This window comes from Mugil cephalus, chromosome 17 (genome assembly GCF_022458985.1).
Source record: "Mugil cephalus isolate CIBA_MC_2020 chromosome 17, CIBA_Mcephalus_1.1, whole genome shotgun sequence".
Taxonomy (NCBI): Eukaryota; Metazoa; Chordata; class Actinopteri; order Mugiliformes; family Mugilidae; genus Mugil; species Mugil cephalus.
The window spans coordinates 20,299,974-20,322,273 of NC_061786.1; the positions used below are offsets into that span (position 1 = coordinate 20,299,974).

At 39.4% G+C, this 22,300-nt stretch overlaps 2 protein-coding genes across 3 annotated transcripts; both read left to right on the top strand.

Moving 5' to 3' along the window:
* The first annotated feature begins 1,151 nt into the window (after positions 1–1,151).
* zmp:0000000662 (RING finger protein 145) lies at positions 1,152–14,198 on the top strand. The gene is made up of 11 exons (XM_047611330.1): positions 1,152–1,420; positions 1,625–1,914; positions 3,288–3,396; positions 3,786–3,877; positions 5,214–5,455; positions 6,201–6,376; positions 6,467–6,607; positions 8,648–8,830; positions 8,922–9,069; positions 11,100–11,456; positions 12,192–14,198. The coding sequence occupies exons 2-11, from the start codon at positions 1,746–1,748 to the stop codon at positions 13,053–13,055; spliced, it is 2,481 nt and encodes an 826-aa protein (XP_047467286.1). The 5' UTR covers positions 1,152–1,420; positions 1,625–1,745; the 3' UTR covers positions 13,056–14,198.
* Positions 14,199–15,132: 934 nt separating this feature from the next.
* LOC125023822 (ubiquitin-conjugating enzyme E2 D2-like) lies at positions 15,133–21,446 on the top strand. 2 transcript variants are annotated; one of them, XM_047611334.1, is made up of 8 exons: positions 15,133–15,512; positions 17,115–17,178; positions 17,565–17,596; positions 17,804–17,881; positions 18,227–18,332; positions 18,437–18,530; positions 18,677–18,726; positions 20,305–21,446. In XM_047611334.1, exons 1-7 carry the CDS (start codon positions 15,489–15,491, stop codon positions 18,723–18,725), a joined length of 447 nt encoding a protein of 148 aa, XP_047467290.1. In that variant the 5' UTR covers positions 15,133–15,488; the 3' UTR covers position 18,726; positions 20,305–21,446. The 2 variants fall into 2 exon arrangements, with proteins under 2 accessions (XP_047467290.1, XP_047467291.1); XM_047611335.1 differs by lacking the exon at positions 18,677–18,726 and having other exon boundaries at positions 15,137–15,512.
* The last annotated feature ends 854 nt before the right edge of the window (positions 21,447–22,300 follow it).

The window sequence follows — 22,300 nt, forward strand, 5'->3', positions numbered from 1 at the left end:
TCCTGCAATGTTAGGTGACATTAAGAAAAACTAGGAGTCACTCTCTGAACTGTGTATGATTGGTTCTCAGACACAAACGGTCCATACAGTGAGGGCATTGTTTGTGTTTCTGGGTTTGGCTCAGCTTCATCCTGTCCTGTCTGAGAGGATTTTAATGACTTTCTCTTATTCTGCTGTAATGTTTAGTCGAAATGCTCCAAACTACTTTAATGTCCATCATCCTTTAAGCAGAAAAAATAATGTCATTGCAGTTTCAGTGAAAGATGAGAAGATGAGGCAATGAAATTCAAGACTTACGGTGCATGAACACATTTGTATAAACATGTCATAATGTAGCACGCTTAGTTATAATATCTTTGGCTGAATAGATGATCTGCCAATACTTTCAGTACATAATTCTTTCTGCAGGAGTTTGCATTTTTACTTTCTGCTTTCTACTTCACATTTGAAGTTTAAGATTTCTAGTTCAGTCTAATCTCCACCATTCAGTAGTTTCGTGGAATCTTTCCTGCTTGCAAATAAAAGTTGGTTTGTCACCCACGCGTTCAGGAAATGCACTTTCTCTATATTAGTCAACCTGTTTCAGAGACTCTGACGAGGATCTATACTTCAGAGCCAAACGTTTGAATCTTTAAGAGCCACTCGTGAAATTTTCATTGCTTAACCTAGGAATTTAATTTCCTACTTAGTATATGGATCAACAAGAGGACCTTCTGATTCACAAAGACGTCAGACACAGCTTTACAACTTGATGGACGATGGCAGGAAAGGTGAGGCGTGTCTGTATTTCCGTTGACTGAACTGACAATGTAATTTTTTTAGTTTTTTTTTATCGTGCTTTGTTATCATGTGATCCAAATAATATCAAATATCAAAAATTGCAAGAAGAGATTAAAAGAAAACGTTCACATTAACATATATTTCCAGTATTTTTGCGTGTGGCATTTTAAAATTAATTATAATTATTACTTCTACTAGTAGTATTGCTATTACTGTAGCATTATATTCTTCATTATTATTATTATTATTATTAGTTGTAGTAGTAGGGGTGATAGTAGTAGTTCTAATAGTAGTGTAAATAAGACGTGACTTTTATTTTGAATTATCAATGCCGGATCCTGATTGGTGCATTTGCGTTATGACGTCAACGCCGGAAGTGGCCACGCAAGCGACAGGAATCACAACATTGAATTTGAAGTCTCTCTACTCCTGCAAATATCGTTTAATTCGAAATATTTAATTTCGCCTTTTTCGATGCCGACTGTTTCTATGTATCCCGGAGAAGCGGAAGTTGCTGAAAAAATAAAAAAATCCGCGTGCAGTTCTTTGAAAACATGTTTGTTTCGGGTCGATGTGGAAGCTAGCAACTAGCATTAGCTAGCAAATGGCTTCTCGGCTGTGATGTCTGTCACTTTGAGAGGTAAGTGAGCCACTATCAGTTTACATACACTAACTACTTAATAAATATTTGTCAGCAATTCCCTGTATAAATGATTCCCCCAAAATAATAGTTTAAATAGACATTAAAGTTGGAATTTACAGCTAAATCACCGCCATATTGCTCATAGCTGAGACAGAAGCTAGCAGCCTGTACACTAAAATTGTGTTTTTGTGTGTTTCTCAGATGACAAGACGACGATCAAAATAATCGTGAAGCTGCTGGGAGTCTGTGACCTGTACAGTGAGACCGTTAGCTAACAGCATGTGACTCGACAAGCTCTCAGAAAGTTGGTTAAGATATCGAGATGCCTCGTCTGGAAGAGCTGGCCAACGTTGCCCTGAGGGTGCCGAGCATCCTGGTGCTGGACCTGCTGTACAAATGTGACATTGAAGGCCTCACGGAGCACCTCAAAGCCAAAAATGAGGACATGCTCTTCAAATACAAATATGTCATCTGGAACATGTACTACCTAGGTGAGTCTAGGTAACCGCCTTGATAAATGAAGATAAAACATGATAAGAGTCCAACATCGGAGAATCCATGGTGACACAGCAGCGTTAGAATAAGATAACTGTAATCTGCATGTAAATATGGCGACCTGCAACCTATATAAGAACATACTCTGTGTCTATGGTTAATTGTGCAGCTAAAATATCCAAAAAGCGTTTAAAAAAAAAAAAAAGAACAAGCAACTGGACTTGTTGAGTTTAGAGAAGACGTGTCGTCCACTCATCCGAGTAGCTTCTTCAGTTCACTCTTCAGATGAATGGCACAACGTCTTATCTGAACCCATCAAGTCCAGTCGCTTTTTTAAAACACTTTTTAGACATACAATGACCTGGATGACTGAGAACCTACAGACAGGGCAGCTGAAGAAACAGTGGTGTCTTTGTAAGTACGACCAAGTGGAGTCCGTCTACAATCAATAATCTATGTAGTATCTATGGTTAGAAAAAGGGCAGAGACGGTGGAAAGCACAGATGCAGATGATAGTGAGTGGCATCTGTTATCTGATCACAGCTTCACGTAGGGTCTGGTGTTCAACATTTATTTAAGATCACTGTTTCCATTTTGGAGGCTGTGGTTTGTAGTACTGTTGAACTGTATTGTGTTGTACCGACACACGTTTCTATTATTTTGACAACCACAACAACAGAAATGCTTTAATATTTAATTCATTCTGGTTTAACAGCGTCACAAACGTTTGTGATGCTGTTTCAACACGAACTCAACATTAGAAAAGTCATGAACCAGGATTTAATGCAGGATTGTTTTTATTCGATATAACTTTTCTACAGTGTACTTAATGTTTTGGCAAATCAGTCTAAATTAATTTGTAATTAATTACCTTCTTGATGCGCAATCTGTAAATAAAAAGTTTTGTATTGGTTTTATTTTAAGTTTTTGATTTATCGTAAATGTTTTTATGAATTAAAAAACGAGGACGATAAATTAATTATTTCACAAAATGTGCAGTTTTTCATTCATTTATGTATCTGTAAACTGAATCTTTCTCAGACTGTTGCTTGGGCATTACAAGATATTTGAGGATGTACATTATGGATCCACATTTTATTAACAAAAGTTTCTATTTTTTATTGATAATGAAAACAATAATTTTAAGCTTTAAGAGTGATTTGGAAAAAAACATCTGCTCACAATTTAATTGTGTAATTTCAGACTCTTCATCGTCTTAATAAGGAAACTCAGCACTTTTCATAATTTATTACCAACATTCAAAATTGCAAAATGCAACAGATCTAATGTCATGTGCATGTGTGGAACTTTTCCAAGCAAATCCGCGTTAAAATCAAATATAACGTGAGAATTCCTCTTTGTCTTCCAGGTCATCTGATAAACGTGGTGGTGTTGGTTCTGCCGTTGAGACACATTGTGACGCTCTACCTCCACATCCTCGCTGCCCTCCTCCTCTACATGGGGCATCAGATTTCCAAGTGAGATTCTTTAGTACTACACTCCTGCAGATTTATTGCCCCGGGATCAGTTTTCTCTCTCCGGTTAGAACCTGGCAGCGGTCACAGTGCTCCTCCCTCTGTTCATCTACCATCGCTGCAGAATTTAATTTAATTTTAAGGAGTCTTGTGTCTTGTGTCGAGGCCACTCTTCAGCCTTTAGTCTTGTAAATCTAGAAACATGAGAACACAACTGTGCTCTGGAAATAAAGCAACACGTAAATGAATAATGCGTTTTAGCATTTCATTTATTTATTTCATTAGACGTACATCAAAATAAAACATGATTTCTGCTGCATATGTACAAAAAAATCTGCGTACCTATAATTACAAATTATTATAGTAATAATTTCCTGCCATAATTTTTACAGGGATTATGTCCGTGAGGAGCTGCAGTACGGTTATGATGGAGCCGTGTACCTTGATTCTTTGGCCTTCAACAGATTTGTATCAGCGATGACTAGTAAGTACCAAACCCAGCCTCTTATGTAAATACATTCAGGCTCAGATACTTAAAAAACCTTGTGACGGTAATATTTGTTTTATTGCAACACAATAAATACGTCACAGCTGTGCCTTTTAATTTCACCTACTCGATAGTTCCAGTCTTTGTTCATATTAAAACCAAGCCGACTGTTTGCCTTTTTCAGGTGTTTCCTAGTCAGTGGTAGGGACGGGCATCAACGGGGATTTTACTGGTATCGATTCTGCCTCTCGATCCGATTCTTTATTGATTCCCTTGTGAATTCCTCCTGTCAATTTTTGGTTAAACAATGTGTAAACAATGGCAATTTCACTGAGTTTCTAAAGAAGAGATAAGAGCTTGTGTAAGAAACATAGTAAACTGGTCATTGGATCCTCACTAGCTCTGCTCTGCTGAGACTTAACGGCAGCTGCACTTGTTGACCAGAGATTGTCGAACACATGGCACTCCCTGAATTTAATGCCGTGCGTCGTCGACAAATGCTTCATCATGTTGGTGGTGTCGCCGCCCTTGTTTGAAATTACGGTGCTGCATAAGCTGCACGTTGCTCTGTTACAGGCCCTTCAGTCTCCGCATCTTTGTTGTATTCACGTGATTTGAATGACGTGCTTTGACGTGAAGATTCTTCTTCTTCTTTTGTTTTATGGTGGTTGGCAAACAACTTTTAGGTGCATTACTGCCGCCTTCTGGCCTGGTAAAGACTTGTCACGAAAAAAGTATCGATAAGGGGAATCGCTAAGCGTGAAGGCTAATCATATGAATTAATTGAAGTAGTTGGAACCGAGTTATCGATGCTCATCCCTAGTCGCTAGTCAGATTTCTATCAGCTTGCATTGGATGTTCATCTTTAAGAATCAGCGCATGAGATGAGAAGCTGTAGTAAACGAGACTAAGAAATTTAAAAACAAATCCACAAATAATCCTGATCAGCAGAGTTGTAGCTAATCGTAGCCTCCTGGCTAATAGTAGCTGTTGTTGTTTCCCCTTTTGAGTCACAAATACAAACTACTGCCACCTGCTGGTATGATGAGTTATACACTGTTTACTCAGATAGACTTTGTGGTGTAGTCTTTGTGGTGTGATCCAGGAAAATGTTTTGGCCCACACTCGGGCAACATCACAATCCGTCTTTCTTTAATGCTGGTTTGGAGTCTCTGTCTTAAGACTCAATGTTTTTATAGCTGCAGAGTTTCTCCAGCAAGTTTAGCTGTGTAGAAAGACTGTACATGGACTTCCAGATTCTTTATGAGCAGCAGATGTAAAACAGTTTAATAATTAATCAATAAAACTAACTGCGATATGAATTTCCGCTCAGGTCAGATTATCCTCAGCACGCTGTGTGCCTTCCTGATGAAGACCAGAAAGGTGTGGCTGTTCTCCGCTCACATGCTCCCCTTGCTGGCCCGACTCTGCGCCGCTCCTCACCCCACGCTGCTGACGGTCAACACCTTCTCCATGGGCCTGACCGCGGTTTGCATCGTCGTGTTCCTCCTCTCCAACCTCTTCGTGCCGTATCGCCTGGCGAGGGCTGCCTACTCGGAGCTGCTTCACCTGGAGGTACTCTTATTCTGAAATCCTGCTTATAGGTTAAAACGTGATCACAGCACTTCCTGTTTGTCAGTCTCAAATTCATTTTGTGTTATTTCTTTTCTCATAGATTTTCATATTATTGAAATCCCGTATATATGAAAAATAATTAAGATATTTTTACCTTTTTTATTTAATAAACATCTGACTTTTTATTTTTGTGTTGACACAGCGTTTGAAGACTTCATAGATTTAATTGTGTGTGTGATTTTAATGTAGAAACACACCAGGAACCTTCGAAACATGTTGAATTTGTCCAAAAAACAAAATGAATCCAAGTTTCTTTTTTTTTCTTGCCTCTTTCTACCCTCTGCAGATATAATCAGTCATAAATTACATGAAAACAGCACTAAAAACAATAATAATGCAGCTTTTTGGACGTCTGTAGATTTTACACAAGTTTTTTTTATTATTATTATTACTAAAAAGAAGTCTTTTTCTTTTCTTTTGAGGGGTGTTTTTTGTGATTTTTACCCCCTCTTTTCTATTTTATTTTTTCTTACTCTGTGTTTCAAGTTATATATATATATATATATATAGTTTTGATGTAATCCACTGTAAACTTTGTACTTAAATGAATAAATATATCATTTAAAAAATGGAATGTTAATGTTAAATATTTCTGAAATTTTTTAAAAAGTTTCACATGTATTTATTTAACCCTTTTTTGTGTGTGTGTGTGTGTGTGTGTGTGGGTGTGATGTGTTTCCTGCAGGTGATCGAGCTGTACAGGCTCCTGGCCGTGGGAATCTCCCTGTGGAACCAGTTTGCCGTCCCGGTTCTCTTCAGCGTCTTCTGGTTTGTTCTGTTCATCGTCCAGCTGTTCTCGTTCACCGTGTCTGCCAACGCCTCCGCAGCCCATCAGGGAATCATGTTCTTCCTGCTCACAAGGTGCGTTGTGGTTTGTGCTGTAACTTATTTGTGTGTTTTTAAACGGCAGAATAAACACGTCCGTTGCGTGTAATTCCCCCCTCTCTGCAGTGTCTCTGAATGTTGTGCCACGCCGTACTCTCTGCTGGGTCTCACCTTCGTCGTGTCCTATCTGGCTCTCGGTCTGCTCAATCTATGCAAGTTCTACCTGGGAGGTTACGCAGCTGTTCAGAACGAGAACGTCATGCACAGGTCAGATGTTCCCTCCCCTTGGTTGAACCTTTTTTTTAAAACACTTTAAAATTGGGTTTTTAAGGTAATAAAATTGCACATACACAACCAGTCAAACGTTTTAGAACAGTATCCTCTGGTATAGTTGCTTCATCCTGCAGCAAGATAATGACCCAAAACTTTAGTTCAAGATCTGCCAGAACTACCTCAAGCTTGTAAACATGGAGTGGACCATGGCCCAGTCTGTAGACTTTATAGCTCCCTATAAGAGACACACATTTCTGGGTACAACTCCGTGAAAAAGAAAAAGAAAGAATATTTTGGGTTTTATATTGAGTTCCACAAGTTTGTTTTTTTTTAGCTTTAGTTGAATATTTGGTCTGTCCTTTCATTTCAGAGTAACATGAGACATTATACTGCATATATTTAAAAAAAAAAAAAAAAGAAGAAAGAAATATTGGAGTGTTCTTTTGACCGTTAGCGTAGTTTCTGCTCTAAATATGAAACACGTGAGTAGATGCAATAATTGTACATAATAAAGATCAAAGTAAAGAAGGAAAAAAAACAAAAAAACAAGAAAAGAAACAATAAGCATAGAGAACAAAGCTTGTGGGACATTAATACATTAATACCTTTCCAATAGTCGTCCTCCATGTAATGTTGCTTCCAGCCAACATGTCAGTATCCTTATATTTTTCCTTTTTCCCCAAAATGTCCACTTCTGCCGTCTTCTCTCTAACAAACCTTCTCTCAGACGTAGCACATGACTCATTCTTTCCATCGTCCTTATTTCCTTAATGATGTCCAGCCACTGGTTCTGAGTAGGAGATTTGTACCAGTTTGTTGTGACGCTTTAAGAAGGATCTTATACAAGCAGGGATCCTCCACCTGCACCAGTGGTTTAATGTAGCTCAAGTACAAAATAACACTTGTCACTGGGATCTCATATCCACGTCACAACTAAGTGTGTACACATATGTGTATGATGCATTCAAGGAACCACATTGTCTCCAGCAGGGCTGAGGCGTTTACTTTGGATCTTAGGTGTAATAAAAGAAGTTTTTCTAATTAAACACCTTCCATTGTTGTGAGCTAGTGGAACTATGCAGGGATACACGCACGTCATCGCGTCCTTCGCATGTAATGACTTACATAAAACCTGGAGATGAGGTTTATATGCACTCAGCATGACGTTACATTTAATCTACATTTAAACCGATTTCTGGGTCACGTTTAAGTTTGTTTGTCAAACTCATCATTTGAAGTTTGTGTGCACCAAATAAATTTAAGTTTTCACTCGACTTGAGCTCCGTTTATGGTCTGTATCTCCTCGTGGATGTTCCTTTAGCTCGTCGCTAACTGTGTTTTCTGTTTGGTGCCGAGCGCACAGCATAGAGTAGCAGCTTCAGAAACTTTCTATACAAATCCATGAGGCTGGGGTTAACTTTATTCAACTTTATTTAGATAAATGTTTATAGGATTGTACATTAACAATGGGTTAGGGTGAGAAAATCACTTTGAAAACACACAACATCCATAATATCGTTGTTGTTTTAAACATAAAGGTGCTAACTAACAATTCATTCATTTTAAAGTTGATTTTTTTATTCTTCTATAATAATATATCATATTTTGGTTTATAGTGTAATATAATTAGGAAAATGCCTCATAATTTACAAAATTGTCGAAATTTCAGTTTCAGCTAATATATTTAATTAAGAAAAATTTAATTAAGGTAAAAAGGTTCATAACCTGTCATCTGATTAATTTACTGATCATTACAGCTTCAGTAATAATCGTTTTAAATCTTTTCACAACTGGTTATTTATCATAAACAGGGAAGTTTTCTTTGCAAGAAGATCTTTTTTATCTAATTTATTTGCAAAATATAAAGTGATTCACTAAATAATTGAATTTTTTACATTTTAGTGTCACATAAAGGCAGCTTTGTTTGCGGTTTGTGAATTTGCCAGTGTTGTGCACAAGCATTCAGTGAAACCTGTGTTGTGTTGTTTTGTGTCTGCTCTGTTTTGATTTCGTCTCCATTGTTCTGGTGTTCAGAGGTGTGACCGAGGGCGTCACTCTGCTCCTGCTCGCCCTTCAAACCGGCCTGCTGGACATGCAGGCCCTGCAGCGCACCTTCCTCCTCAGCATCATCCTCTTCATTGTTGTGACTTCAACCTTGCAGTCAATGATAGAAATAACTGACCCAGTTATTTTAGCCCTCGGTGCGTCACGCAACAGGTACCAGCAGCAACTCGGAGAATGCAAAACAAGAACTGTCTCCTCAACTTTTTCTCTTTCGTTGACTTTTTTACTGCTCCCGGTTTTCTAGGAGTCTGTGGAAACACTTCAGAGGCCTCAGCATGTGTCTGCTGCTGCTGGTTTTCCCGGTGTTCATGGCTTATAAAATCTCCCAGTTCTTCCACATGGACTTCTGGCTCCTCATACTGGTTTCCAGCTGCATGCTGACCTCCCTTCAGGTAAAGTTTACTTGATGGATGATGTTGCACCGGGTGGAAATAAAACAAAAAAACAAATTGTGTGCTACGTTCAGTCTCATGGTAAATACTTATACTGTTTGACAAAGACTAGACAAAGCTACACCCAGAGTGGAAGATGTGCATCCACACTATCGGGGTGCAACTGCTCCTCAAAAGTGAAGCCAAAGCGAGTAGAGCTCCCCCTGGTGACTGGCTGCAGTATAGGTCGTAAGCTCCGCCTCCTCCATGTTAGTGGATGGGACTTAGGCCGAACTAAAACACTAAAATACACTTAAAAAATAATTTATTGTCATTTAGTGTCATTTTTTTGGTTAATTTTCATTTAGTTAGTTATTTCACACTATAAATGAAAGATGTGACAAAAATGTGACCACCAGTTGCCATGCCAACCACTTTGTAAATCCGTGAGAGCTTTAAAAAAATTAAAATAAATAAAAAAGTACAGTGTATAATCCAAAATTTCCCCCTGTGAGTGTTGGAGGTATAGCAGAGTGTAGTATTAATTAAATCAAATCATGTTTAATCCGCTCTCGGACCGTTCTGATGGCGCCGCCCGTATGCGAAGGGAAAATGGCGTCAGTTTGGCCAAAAGCAAGGAAGTGGGGACACAAGTAGGATCTACGGTCCACACTGACTAATCGTAGCCCGGTAACTGTTGCCATGGCAGTCACGTTGGTATGGCAACTTACCAGCAAAGCTCAATGAGGACATCGGTTGTTATTGAAGGAGTAGCAATCACACCTTGTACGTCCTTATACATCAGCATGAGCACATCACATACTTCGATTAGTTCATTCTTATTTATACGTATTTCATATTTAGTTAGTGAACAGCTACAGGGGCAGAATATTTATGTTTAAAAGGCTCTTTTTTTTTTTTTTTACTAATGAGCAGACATTACTTACAGCGCTCGTTCCTTTTCTGGTGATTTTTTTCTGATTTTTATGAATGAATGAGGCAAATATCTGCTTACACAAGATCGCCCCTCTTGAGTCGATGGTCTTTAACGTGACCCAGGACTCACTAAACTGTTTTGACTACCAAAGGAATGAGGTCAGATGTGTCCCGGATCACACGTGGTGGGAGATCAGATCACTCAAATGCGACCTCAATGCGTCCTGGGTGTGTTCACTCAGGACTGGATGGATATTATTGCAAAATCTGAACGGGTTAATTTCATGTCTAGGGGACTGGTGCGGCCTCTGAATGCTCACTGATTGTGTAATTTGTATTTTAGACGCACCGATGTTTTTGCACCTCTGATGAGGAGTAAGGTTTAGTCTTGGGACGGTGCACGTAGATGTTGCAACACGTATTAATTCGACCCATTTTACACCAAGACGACTCTCTATACGTCTGTTCTGTGATATAACTGTGAAATAATCTCTGAGTTGGAAAAGTCACGACTCCGGCGCCCCTCAGTGGTCATCAACAAAGAGATCGTGGTGGATATTTTGTTATACGCACAAAACATGAAATAAGAACAATGAAATAATGTCACAGATTTAAATCTTGCGAAATAAATGTGTGTATTATTGCAAATTAGGATCCCTGTTGGGCTCCTACTATGATTCCTGGAGTCCAGAGGGAAATAAAATGCACTGTTTTTATTCGTATACAACATGGAATAAAGTAGCAATAATAGTTTATCAGAAGTATAGGTATACGACACTGTTAAACTACATCAAAAACGTAAAATGTTGAGCAAAAAAAATGGAAAATAAAGGAAATGATAACCAGACGCTCATTTAATTTTCCAATAATAAAGCCTGCCTGTAAAAAACACAACTAAATAAAGATAATAGAATAGATTAAAATAAAAATAATAAAAAAGTGTCGTCTAGTAAAATAAAATGCTGTTATTTAAATAGTTTTATGACTTAACATTTAAGACCTTTTCTAAAAACGCTAGATCTGTGTTGTATGAAACGGCTCCAGATCTCATAACAATGTTGTTAATAATTATTTATATATTGGTTCACTAACTAAAATAGTGTCTTTTTTCCCAGGTTACGGGCACCATGCTGATTTACTCGCTCTTCATGGTGGAGCTGTTTCGCAGCGACCCGATCGAGAGCCTGGACGAAGTCATCTACTGGGTGAACGCCGTGAGCCGGGTGCTGGAGTTCGTGGTGGCGCTCTGCGTGGTGGCGTACGGGACCTGGGAGTCGCTGTTCGGGGAGTGGAGCTGGATGGGCGCCTCCGTCATCATCATCCACTCGTACTTCAACGTTTGGCTCAGGGCTCAGTCCGGCTGGAGGAGCTTCCTCCTCAGGCAGGAAGCGGCAAAGAAGATCAACTCCCTCCCCAGAGCCACGGCTCAGCAGCTGCAGCAGCACAACGACGTCTGCTCCATCTGCTTCCAGGTCATTAGCGCTGTCATTAGTAGGTCAAAGGAAATATGTCACTACTTTCAGATTGGATTCCACAACGCGCAGACTAAACAAGGGACATACCCTGCTACGTGTATATATGAAACACAACAAAGTGTTTATTCTCAAAGTATGCGATTCCTGTTTTTCCAGTTCGGTGCCAGCCTCCGCCTTTTTGTCATCAGACTTAAATCTTTGGGCCTGACACAGTTTCTGTTTTCATACCTGTCAGTGCTGTTCTCTTCCTGTTCAAGGAAGCAGCTACAGGGAATCGTAACGCCGGGCAGAGCTGTAAAAGACAAGACAGATAAGAGCTCGTTACATGAGTCAGAGAAGCACAAGTACAGACTGAAAACAAACACGTAACAGATTTTGTGAAATGAAATAAGAGATTGAAGAGGGGACAATAAAATTAATAATAATAATTAATTTAAATACCTTAGAGTGTCTGTTGGCAGCCATGATATAAGTACTGCAAAATAAATTATTATAGTATTTGTTAGAAACTGATCAGCCACAACATTAAGACCGACTGCTCAAGCAAATTAACCCTTGGTTATATATCAGGCAGCAAGTCAACATTTTCTCCTCAAAGTTGACGTTGATGTGATGGAGTTGAATGTTTTACTTGTCCTTGTTCACCCAGGTTTTTGCAGAAAATCACTACAACTGCTTTTAATGTCGCGACAACAAGACAACAACAACATTTTTCTACGTTTCTCCTCGCAGGAAATGAGCTCTGCCGTGTTGACGTACTGCGGACATTTCTTCCACGGCAACTGCCTCCGTAAGTGGCTGTACGTGCAGGAAACGTGCCCCATGTGTCACCAGAAGGTCCGGCCGACGTCGTCGGGGCAGGAGAGCCAGAGCGAGGCCTACGGTGACGGGCCTCCGCCTCAGAGAGACGCAGATCCAGATCCAGATCCAGGTCCGGCTGCAGAGGGAGGAGAAGACCTGAACCCGGACGGTGACGCCGCTCGGGAGCTGCAGAGGGACGATGAAGCTGCTGATCCCACGGAGGAGGAGGAGCAGCAGCAGCAGGAGGAGGAGGAGGAGGAGGAGGAGGAGGAAGGATATGGAGATGGAGAACATGAGGACACGCCGGCTGATCCTCACAGTGAAGCTGTCCAAGGTCTTTGTTTCAGCTCCAGTGGAGACTTGGTTGGATTTATGGACCCTGCGGCTTCAGGAGACGTTTCTAGTTCCCACGTGCAGCTGGTTAAAACCCCTGACGCGCTCGGGGAGGAGAGCGGCAAAGACTCACCGCTGCCATCGACTCACGAAGCTGCAGACTCTGAATTAGCAGAAGCAGGGGACGGTGTTGCCTTCAGTCGTCGCTGCGATGGGACGTCTAAATCACGCTTCCATTCGCCGGCGTCGAACAGTACTGACAGAAGCAAAGACGGCGTGTCGGGGAGCCCCTTCGATAGCCAGACACGTGTCAGATCACGCAATCAGAACTCAGACTGCCACGACCATCATCACAATCACAAGGTTAACAGCACATATTCGGACAGGCTCAGAGAGTCCGAGCCACAGCTACTCCAGCTGTCGTCCTCAGACGTTTGCACAAGCACAGACGGCAGCGAGTGACTGCCCTGCATCAGTGCCTTGAAGGGTTTACAGTCGGGAAATCTCATTAATGGGGACTTAAACACATTTGCCTTTCTCCATGTGAAAGAATTACCAGACACTTTGAATGAATGTGCTTCGGTTTCAGCAAATAACACGTCTGGACACGAACGTGAGACTAAATTGTGGTGTACAACTGTAAAGGAAAATAAGAATATAATTAATATGGAATTTAAAAAAAAATCATGTGTAATATAAAGCAATGCATCAATATTTAATTACTTCTAGCAGGTCAATGATGTTTACTCAGAGATAATGCATTTGATTTCTTCATTTAAATTTTTTTTTTTGTTTTTGTCCTTGTAGTTTTCATGTGTAGCATTTTATGAAGTAGGAAAACGGAAGTTGTTCATGAATCAAACTTTTCGAATGTTCATCCAGTATTACATGACTGCCATGAAGTTTTTTTTTTTTTTTTTTTTTTACATCTTTATTAAACATGACATGTGCACAGAGCGGGCGACATTTTGTGTTATGATTAAAAAGTGTGAAGAGAACATCAGTTTTGGGGCCTTAAGCTGAGACAGACTAAATAACGTTTGTTGGTCTGAAGATTCAGATTTTCTTTTTAATGTCTTTGCTGATGTTAAATTTAAATATAGACAGGTTTACAGTGCTTTTAAGTGGCTCTTAGTTTGCTATTTTAACCTAATGATCTTAAACTAGAAAGCAAATATAGGAAAAGCCCTAAAAAAAAAAAGCAGGCCAGAGTTACGGTAATAAAGTAGAATCCACCTGAAGGCCCTTATTGTGTGGTCTCTAAACAAACAGACTGGGGAAGCGACTGAAGACTATCGTCATCAATAATTAACAGTTTTGACAGTAAACCGTAATAAAGAAAAATGCCCACAACTTCCTGGAACCTAAATTAGCACATCACATTCAAACTGCTTTCGATACAAACCAAAAATGATTCAAACAAGGTTTGAGGAGAATCAGCTGATGATATATTTTAAAATTAACTTGTGTACCAGGCTCTAAATAAGACTAATGTTTAGATCTGTTCCTGTGCAAAAACACAAATTACAAGCACTATAATATGGTCAATACGTCAATAACGTTGCTAATTACAGACGTTTTTCCAGCTTGGAGTCGTCTTCTTTTGTCAATAAAAAGAATCAGACAGTTTGAGCAGAAACTGTTAATTTGATATCCATTTTTTAATTAATTTGTGCAACAGTCTGCACTAAATAACACTAATATTGACCATGTTCCTGTACAAAAGCAGAGGTCCAGACATAATTAATGCTTCACTTATCCCGTTACATAAGGTGGCAAATTCAAATGTCCTATTTTATTAAAACAAACCAAACTACACTTGAACAAAATTAACAGAAAATCTTTACATTTCAGAATCGGGCCCTAAATAACACCAATAATGGCTTTATTTCTGCACAAAAACAGGAATTGGGGCCACTATAATTTGGTCAATACATCAATGAAGCTGCTAATTATACAGCTGCTTTGCCAATGCAAACCACAGGACATATATATTACAGTATATGTATTACAGTTGCAGTTTTCCAGAAAACTTGGTAAATACAAATGTCCTGTTTTGTCAATAAAAACTAGACTCAGCATCTCCATCTTTAATTAATTTGTGCACCAATATGCCCTAAGTAACACTAATAATGGCTCTGTTTCTGTACAAAAAACAGGAATTGGGGGCACTATAATGTGGTCCAGACATCATCAAAGTTATTCATTACAGCTGCACTTTTCCTGTTATTAAATTTTACAATGTCTGATGAGAAAAAGTCTTTTTTTTTCTTTCTTTTTTTTTTAAACCACCAACCAGCTGCCACACAGTCCCCATGAGGTCCAACCCAGAAACGTGTATAAACATAAAAGTCATGCTTTAACATGTAGTTAGTATCAGTTACAGTGACATTTAGGCCTTTAGTATTAATTACAGACTCGCATATTGTGGCTGTCATACATGTTGTGTGTGTTTTTTTTCCAGCAAGCTTGTAACCAATCTGTCATCACATCCGCCCCGTCACCCAGCAGCGAGCTGCACCGCCTTCACATCATAAAGCTTCAAATACATGTAGACGGGAAACCGAAACAGGAGTTTTCGTTCGACCGGGTCACTTCACCGGGCACACGCACTTACCCAGCTTCCCTCGAGGATAACAGATAACCGAATATAAGACGCTAAAAAAACTGCGAAGGAAGAGAGCGAGTTACCGAAGGACGGTTTATAACCCAACTCCGCGCATACGTAGTTTTAGCTCGCTAGCCGGCTAACGACGCTAGCTCGGGAAGAAAGGCCTTCAGGTTGACCCAGCGTTAATTATTTAGCGGGGAGCGAATCATCCTGGCATATCACAGTTGCCCCTCACTACTTGGATCGAAAAACCTTCGAAGTAAAGAGCAGACCACGGAAAAAGGATGGCCCTGAAAAGGATCCACAAGGTAAGACGGCGTCGTTAACTAACGGTATTCGCTCGCCTCGCTAGACTCCCACAATGCAGCTGACGCTGTTCTCGACCCAGTATCGTGTGAAACTAGGCGCTTATTCGTGTCAGAGAAGTCGTTAAGTTTGAACTTCTTAGTGGGTATTGTTTGGTACGTCCACAATTTATGTAAATTTTGCTATTGGCACCGGCTAACTCCAACGGACGCCGCTTAACGTTCGTTTTGGCAAACACCATTCGGCTAACTAGCTAACTGGCTAACATTAGCAGTTTCAGTTACGGGATAATTCAGCTAAGCTAACTGGCTAACGATAATAAAAGATTTTTTTTCCCAATTTTTGTTATTATTTTAGCGGTATCTGTTATGGGGTCACTTAGATCGCTAACTACACAGCAATAATATATATTTAATGGTATTTATTTTTAGCAGTGCCCGAAAGAGGATCATTCAGCTAAGCTAACTGGCTAATATTAGCACTTCCAGTTACGGGATAATTCAGCTAAGCTAACTGGCTAACACTAGCAGTTCAGTTCGGGGATAATTCGACTAACATTAACACATTTTTATTTTTTGTTTATTTATTTTTAGTGCTGTCCGTTGGATGAGTGATTCAGATGGTTAACTCGATAACATTAATAACAATTTTTGATTTTAATTTTATTTCATTATTTATTTATTTATTATTAGATGTGTTCGTTCGGGGGATCTTTCGGAAAGCTAACTGGCTAACATTAGCGGTTCGGTTAAGGGATCAGTCGAAGTGGATTGACGGCGAAAAGAGGCCTCGTGGATTGCCCAACACTTGATACGTCCACATGAACGGACACATGTTTTAAACACTGCCTGGTTAAATCACCAAAACTTTAAACTGTAAATTTTAAAACTTTAAACGTTTTGCGCCTTGGTAGTTCGCTGACCGATTAAACATTCCATATTCGCAGTGGTTCGGGGTTACCAGAACCAGTGACTCATTTTCTCAGTGAGGATTTGTGTTGGTAGTCAGAGCTGTGTTCATGATACACCTCCTTGGTATTTGTCGAGTCTCTTTACGTAGTAGGGTGTGTGTGGTCAGGCAGTGTAGTGGAGGAAAATGGCAGATGTAGAAAAGACGTGTGAACACCATGGCTGGGTTTCTGAACTCTCCTGTTGACTCGAATCTTCTTTCAGGGATGTCCATAAACTAACTTGTGAAATTATACGTGTGTGTGTGTGTAGGCTAACCAGGGTGCGGCATTGGCCTCCACCTCTCTTTTTAAAATAGACCTAGATCTAAAAATACCACAGACCCTGGTATACAGTATAGGCCTGAGTCTCTTTTTTTAAAGTGGAGCTGATAAACAAAGTGGGCCCCCTACCCCTGAGCTGGTGCCGGGTTGAATTTGGAAATAAGTTGCCAGAGATAACAACACCACCCTGAGGAAGTTGTGAAATAAATGAATCCCCAGCTACTCGCGTCCACCCCTGACCCAACTCTCCCGTGTTGACATTTGGAAGTGCTGCACCGTCCGCACATTGATTTTTAGATCACCCTCATTGTTTTGTCTCCCTAAGATTACTGTGGTCTAATTGGTTATTGTTCTAAACCTCTTTTCATTACAGGAGCTTAATGACCTGGCTCGTGACCCTCCAGCACAGTGCTCAGCCGGCCCTGTGGGAGATGACAGTAAGTGCTTAATTTCATTTAAAAAAGAAAAATGTCTGTAGTTTCTCTCATCACATCTTCTAATATAGTATTATGTGCGACTAATGGCCACAAAACCTCAAACTATACTATGTTGTGATGCAAAATATAACATTTTCACATTTATATAGCTATAAAATGGTTCTCTTTACAGAAATATTAATTTAGTGTTGAGCCTCTAAAGCAGTTTAATGTAGGGAAAAGCTAAAACTAAGTCAAAGTTACATTTGACTTAGTTTTAGATGTGTCCTAAAAGTAAAAAAATACTGTTACCAGGAAGGTGCCAGAACATTTGAGAAGCCTAGTTCCTGTCAGATCACATACCTGTGACCTTTCCCCATTTTAACGCTTTACTTTCTGTTTTGCAGTGTTTCACTGGCAAGCCACAATCATGGGACCTGTAAGTACTTTATGATATAACTGTTGCTATCTTCCTACTTGAAAGCAGAACGGTGTTAAAATGTTGCAGTGAACTTGTGTCACCGACTACTTAAAATGTAATCACAAGATAGAGGTTAAGGTCTAATTTGGTAGTGGCGTGTGGCGTCGGGGGGAAACTGTGGTCAAGCAAAGTTTATAATTTGTGTCATTTGTTTTTGTTTTTCAGAATGACAGTCCATATCAGGGAGGTGTTTTCTTCTTGACAATTCATTTTCCAACAGACTACCCCTTCAAACCACCCAAGGTCAGTGAGCCTGGTGTAGAAACCATAACATAAACGGCTAACTTAAGTTTCAAGGAGCTAAACTTTAAAACCCTAAACACTTCCCCGTTTTTGGGTAAATAATGAATGCAACAAACATTTCCTGTAAGTGGAGCCGAGCCCGGGCCACTCGGCAACAACAACTCGTGTTATCTGCTCAACAACCTGCATTAAGTAATACCTGTAATTCCAGAAGTTGTCAGTCATGAGGATCAAGCGTCACTGCCTCGTATCAAGGAATTCAAATTACATAACAATGATCTTGTTCTGTGACTTTACCTTACCTAACTTCTTTTCTTTGTTTTTTTTCCTCCCTCTCTCACTCAGGTTGCATTTACGACAAGAATTTACCACCCAAATATTAACAGTAACGGCAGTATCTGTCTGGATATTCTCAGATCACAGTGGTCTCCTGCACTTACTATTTCTAAAGGTATTAATCTGTTTATTACAGCAAATCTGTTTATCGTTATAAAGAGTCAAATCCTGGTGTGGTGCGTTGTAAAGTTTACAATGTCTTTGTTCTGTTTGTTGTAGTTCTTCTCTCCATTTGCTCACTCCTATGTGACCCGAACCCCGACGACCCACTAGTGCCAGAGATCGCACGAATCTACAAAACAGATAGTCAGAAGTAAGTACACATCTTATTCGTGTGTCTTAACTATTCTCCAAACTTGTGAAATAACCCCATAGCCCCTGTAGCGTGTATTCTTGACAGAAATTGCTGTAGTTTAATTTCAAAATTAAACTGTAGTGAACCTAGTTTCATCCTGTCAGGTACAATAAACTAGCTCAGGAGTGGACGGCGAAGTATGCCATGCTTTAGGGTAAGGCCAAGAGCTCGTAGTGCACCTTGGCTAGTGCTTTGTGGTTTGGATGTGTTGTGATTCTCCGGTCTGACTTGTCATATCTAGAGGCCTGGCTCTTTGCTATGAAGCTGATAACTGCAGCGTACTAATCTCTGTAATATAGAGTTATGTGTTAGTCCCAGTCAGCTCAGGTCTTTGTTTTTACTTCTTGGTTCCCTGAAGATGGAAACCATAAACAAACAAGAGTGTTTCTGAGCTACAGGTGCTCTGATCTCTTACTGGAGGCCAGAGAAATCAAGATGTCAACAGACGAAACCAGCCAGGTCTACCGTTCCAAGAAACGACACTTGATTCTTTATGCAATTATCGTGGACCGTATCCCAACACGCACAATACGTTTAATTACATTCCTTTAGGTAGAATTTAAAAACAACTTGCAGAGACCTGAGAGAGGGAGAGATGATCCATCACAGCTAATGATGGGTTGCCTTTCTTTGTCGCAGTTGTTATTGTTGCAGTGAACATCGTGAAAAAATGTTCTTGCTTGTGCGATTGAGGACATGCCAACAGCTCGCTTTCCAAAAACGAACAGCGTTCATGAGCCATGATGTCTGAAACTGAAGCCCAGCAGCCAAACAATAAGGATAACATTAGTCACTTGCATGAAAAGGTTTCTGTGGTGGCAGATTATGAGCATCAGGTGTTCTAAGATACAAAAGCACGAGATGACGGGTGTGTCACCGTGTAATGATGGAACATTTCAAAAAGGAAATGGATCCTAAATCATTTTCTGTGGAATTGAACAGACGCCAGAGGAGATCCATCTAAAAGGTGTTGTCAGGAATAGATCTATGATTCAGCAGCTCGATGCTTTACATAGTTTCAGCCTCATTGAGTTAATATGCAAACTAATCATGGAGCAGGAAACGAAACGTATAAGGAAAAGGAGCCGAAACAAACTGAGGCATTTAAGAATAACCTTTCACTTTTGAAGTTGAGCCGATCGCGCTGTTAAAACCATCCTAATAAACAGTAAATAGATGTTTGTAGACATGTGACATTCATGTCATCTTTAATCCATCTCATTATTATTATTCTTTAAGAAGTGTCTAAAAAGCTATTGCGCGTTATTTAAGTAGCCTAAAGTATTCATGACTCGTTATTTACCATTAAAAAAAATTGCATTGAAGCTACAGTTGAATTGGTTTGACATACATCATTAACTTTTAGTGCATTTAATTCCAGTTTATTCCATTTTAAATGGTGTTCATATCATCCGGGGATTATGTTTGCATGTGAACCTAGTCACTAACTCCAGCATGAAATGGATTGTTCTCACAAAAAATGTATTTGTCACATTGGTGCATAAAGGTGATGCTTGACTTGACAAATATTGCACTGTTTGACATAAGGATGTTGAGACAAAATGTTTGTGCATATACTGACACGTGGTGTTTGTGGCTAACCTGCCTTGACCTGGTTTTGTGCACATGCATTCAGATCTAGCTGGAGTCGTGCACATGTGCGAGTTCTTAAAGCCGGAGATGAGCCTGCGCAGTTATGTAACTTTTTCTTTTTCTTTCTTCTTCTTCGCAGATACACCAAAATGGCAAAAGAATGGACACAAAAGTACGCGATGTGATGGCGTCCTATGGAAAGCTGGTGGAAAATGTTGTTGCTGGTTCAAACTTAAAATTCCGGGATTCAGTTTTTCTTTTTTCACTTTATTTTTATTTTATTCTTTTGTTTTTGTTTTTTGTTTTTTTTTTGGTTAATCAGAGCATTTTACCCCTCTTCCTTTTTCCACCTGACGCGCTCATAAGAAGATAGTGTTTCCTCTCTAGGACACGTGCCAGTTTCTGTAACGTCTCGACTCCTCTGTTTTGTATGGAGTTAAAAAAAAAAAAAAAAGAATATTAATAATAATAATAATAATTATGGTTCTGAGCACTCGGCTTGAGCATGCACCAGTACTTTTCTTTACAGCCCGAAATTGGTGATGTTAGTCATTTTTACTCTGCACACACTTAGTAGAATCTGATGCAGCATTTAACCCCACGATGATCCCACCGGGTCGAACCGACTGGATCCTCTGAGGTTGATACTTCACTGTAGGCTCGGTTTCTAAGAGCACTTGTAAAAAATAAAAGCCTGCATTTTGCCGTAACCCCATTTACTAATGTCTCAAATTGGCCAAATAAAAAAAAATAAAAAAAAATCAGCATTTTTATTTTTTTAAATCAGAGAAGGAAAATTCTGCTAAATATTGAGGGTTAATGGCTCCTGGACTGGTGCAACGTTGCTACGTTCTGATCAATAATATAGGAAATCTATTACCTGAGGAAAGAAGTGTATCTTATTCCACTATCAAAGTGTGTGTACAGAGAAGCACAGCAGTATATATCAATGTTAAGGAAACAAAATATAAGAACTTCAATGTTGTATTTTATGCATGTTAATAAAGGTAGGCTATTATATCTGATATGTTTCTGCAAATTAAGTGGATTGTAAAGGTTGAACAGTTGGAAACAATTTGGTTCCCCTCAAAGGCTTTCTATTTCTCTTCTCTTTTTTTTTCTGTTTAGAAGCCAGTAGATGAGCAGTTAGTTTTTACGCCCACTCAAACACTGTCTTCTTGTAGCCCTAAAATACTGATGCAAAGCTAATGGTTGATAATCAACTTGTGGCTCTGTTTCTTTTTAGTTTTCCCTTCAATAAAGTTACTCAAACCATAAAAACGCTCTCTCGTGCTTGGTTTCATTTGAATTAAGAGCATATGTTGGAGACTGATACTAATGGGGTTGAAATGGGGATCAACCTCTGAAGGACCTTTTGTTAATGAGTCAAGTGCTTTTATAGTGCAGGTGTCAAATATGCGGCCTGTGGGCTAAAAACGGCCCATCAGACGGTCTAATCTGGCCGTCGGCATGAGTTTACAAAGTGCAGCAAGTGCATAGCAGACGGCTATTCTTAATGTGTCCACTGTTTCAGTAAGAGAATTAGACATAACGCAGTGAATAGTTCATTAAAAGTGATCATTCTCCTAATTTACATGTTTTCTGCATTAAAAAAAAAAATAATGGAAAAAGGCTGATGTTGTTGTTACATATAGGTTTTTATTCTGTTATGTCACTGGTCCGGCCCCCAGATCAAATTGGGCTGAATGTGGCCCCCAAAACTGAAATGAGTTTGACCTCACTGCTTTATATATGCTTTTCTCCTAGACTTGGCTAACTTGCTCTTCCATGCAGTGATTTGGCCTTGGATCGACTTAAATGACTCTCAAGGGAAATTGCTTGGTCACAGTAGCTTAGTTGCATATTAATAAATTAACAAATAAATAAAATAAAAATGGTAGAAGCAAAAAATGTGAATAAATGTATAAGTATGAGAAGAGTTTAGAAGAGATAATAAGGTGCAATAATGTTAGTAACATGGATCTGTTGCAGAAAGGTGAGTTGTAGCTGGATAGAGTAACTTGTTCTTGTTCTTGTTGTTCTTGTTCTAGTAATTGGATGTCTTGCTTTCATTAAATTATGCTCAAATTATTTCCAAAATTGGGTACTATCTTTAAAAATTTTATATTTAAAAT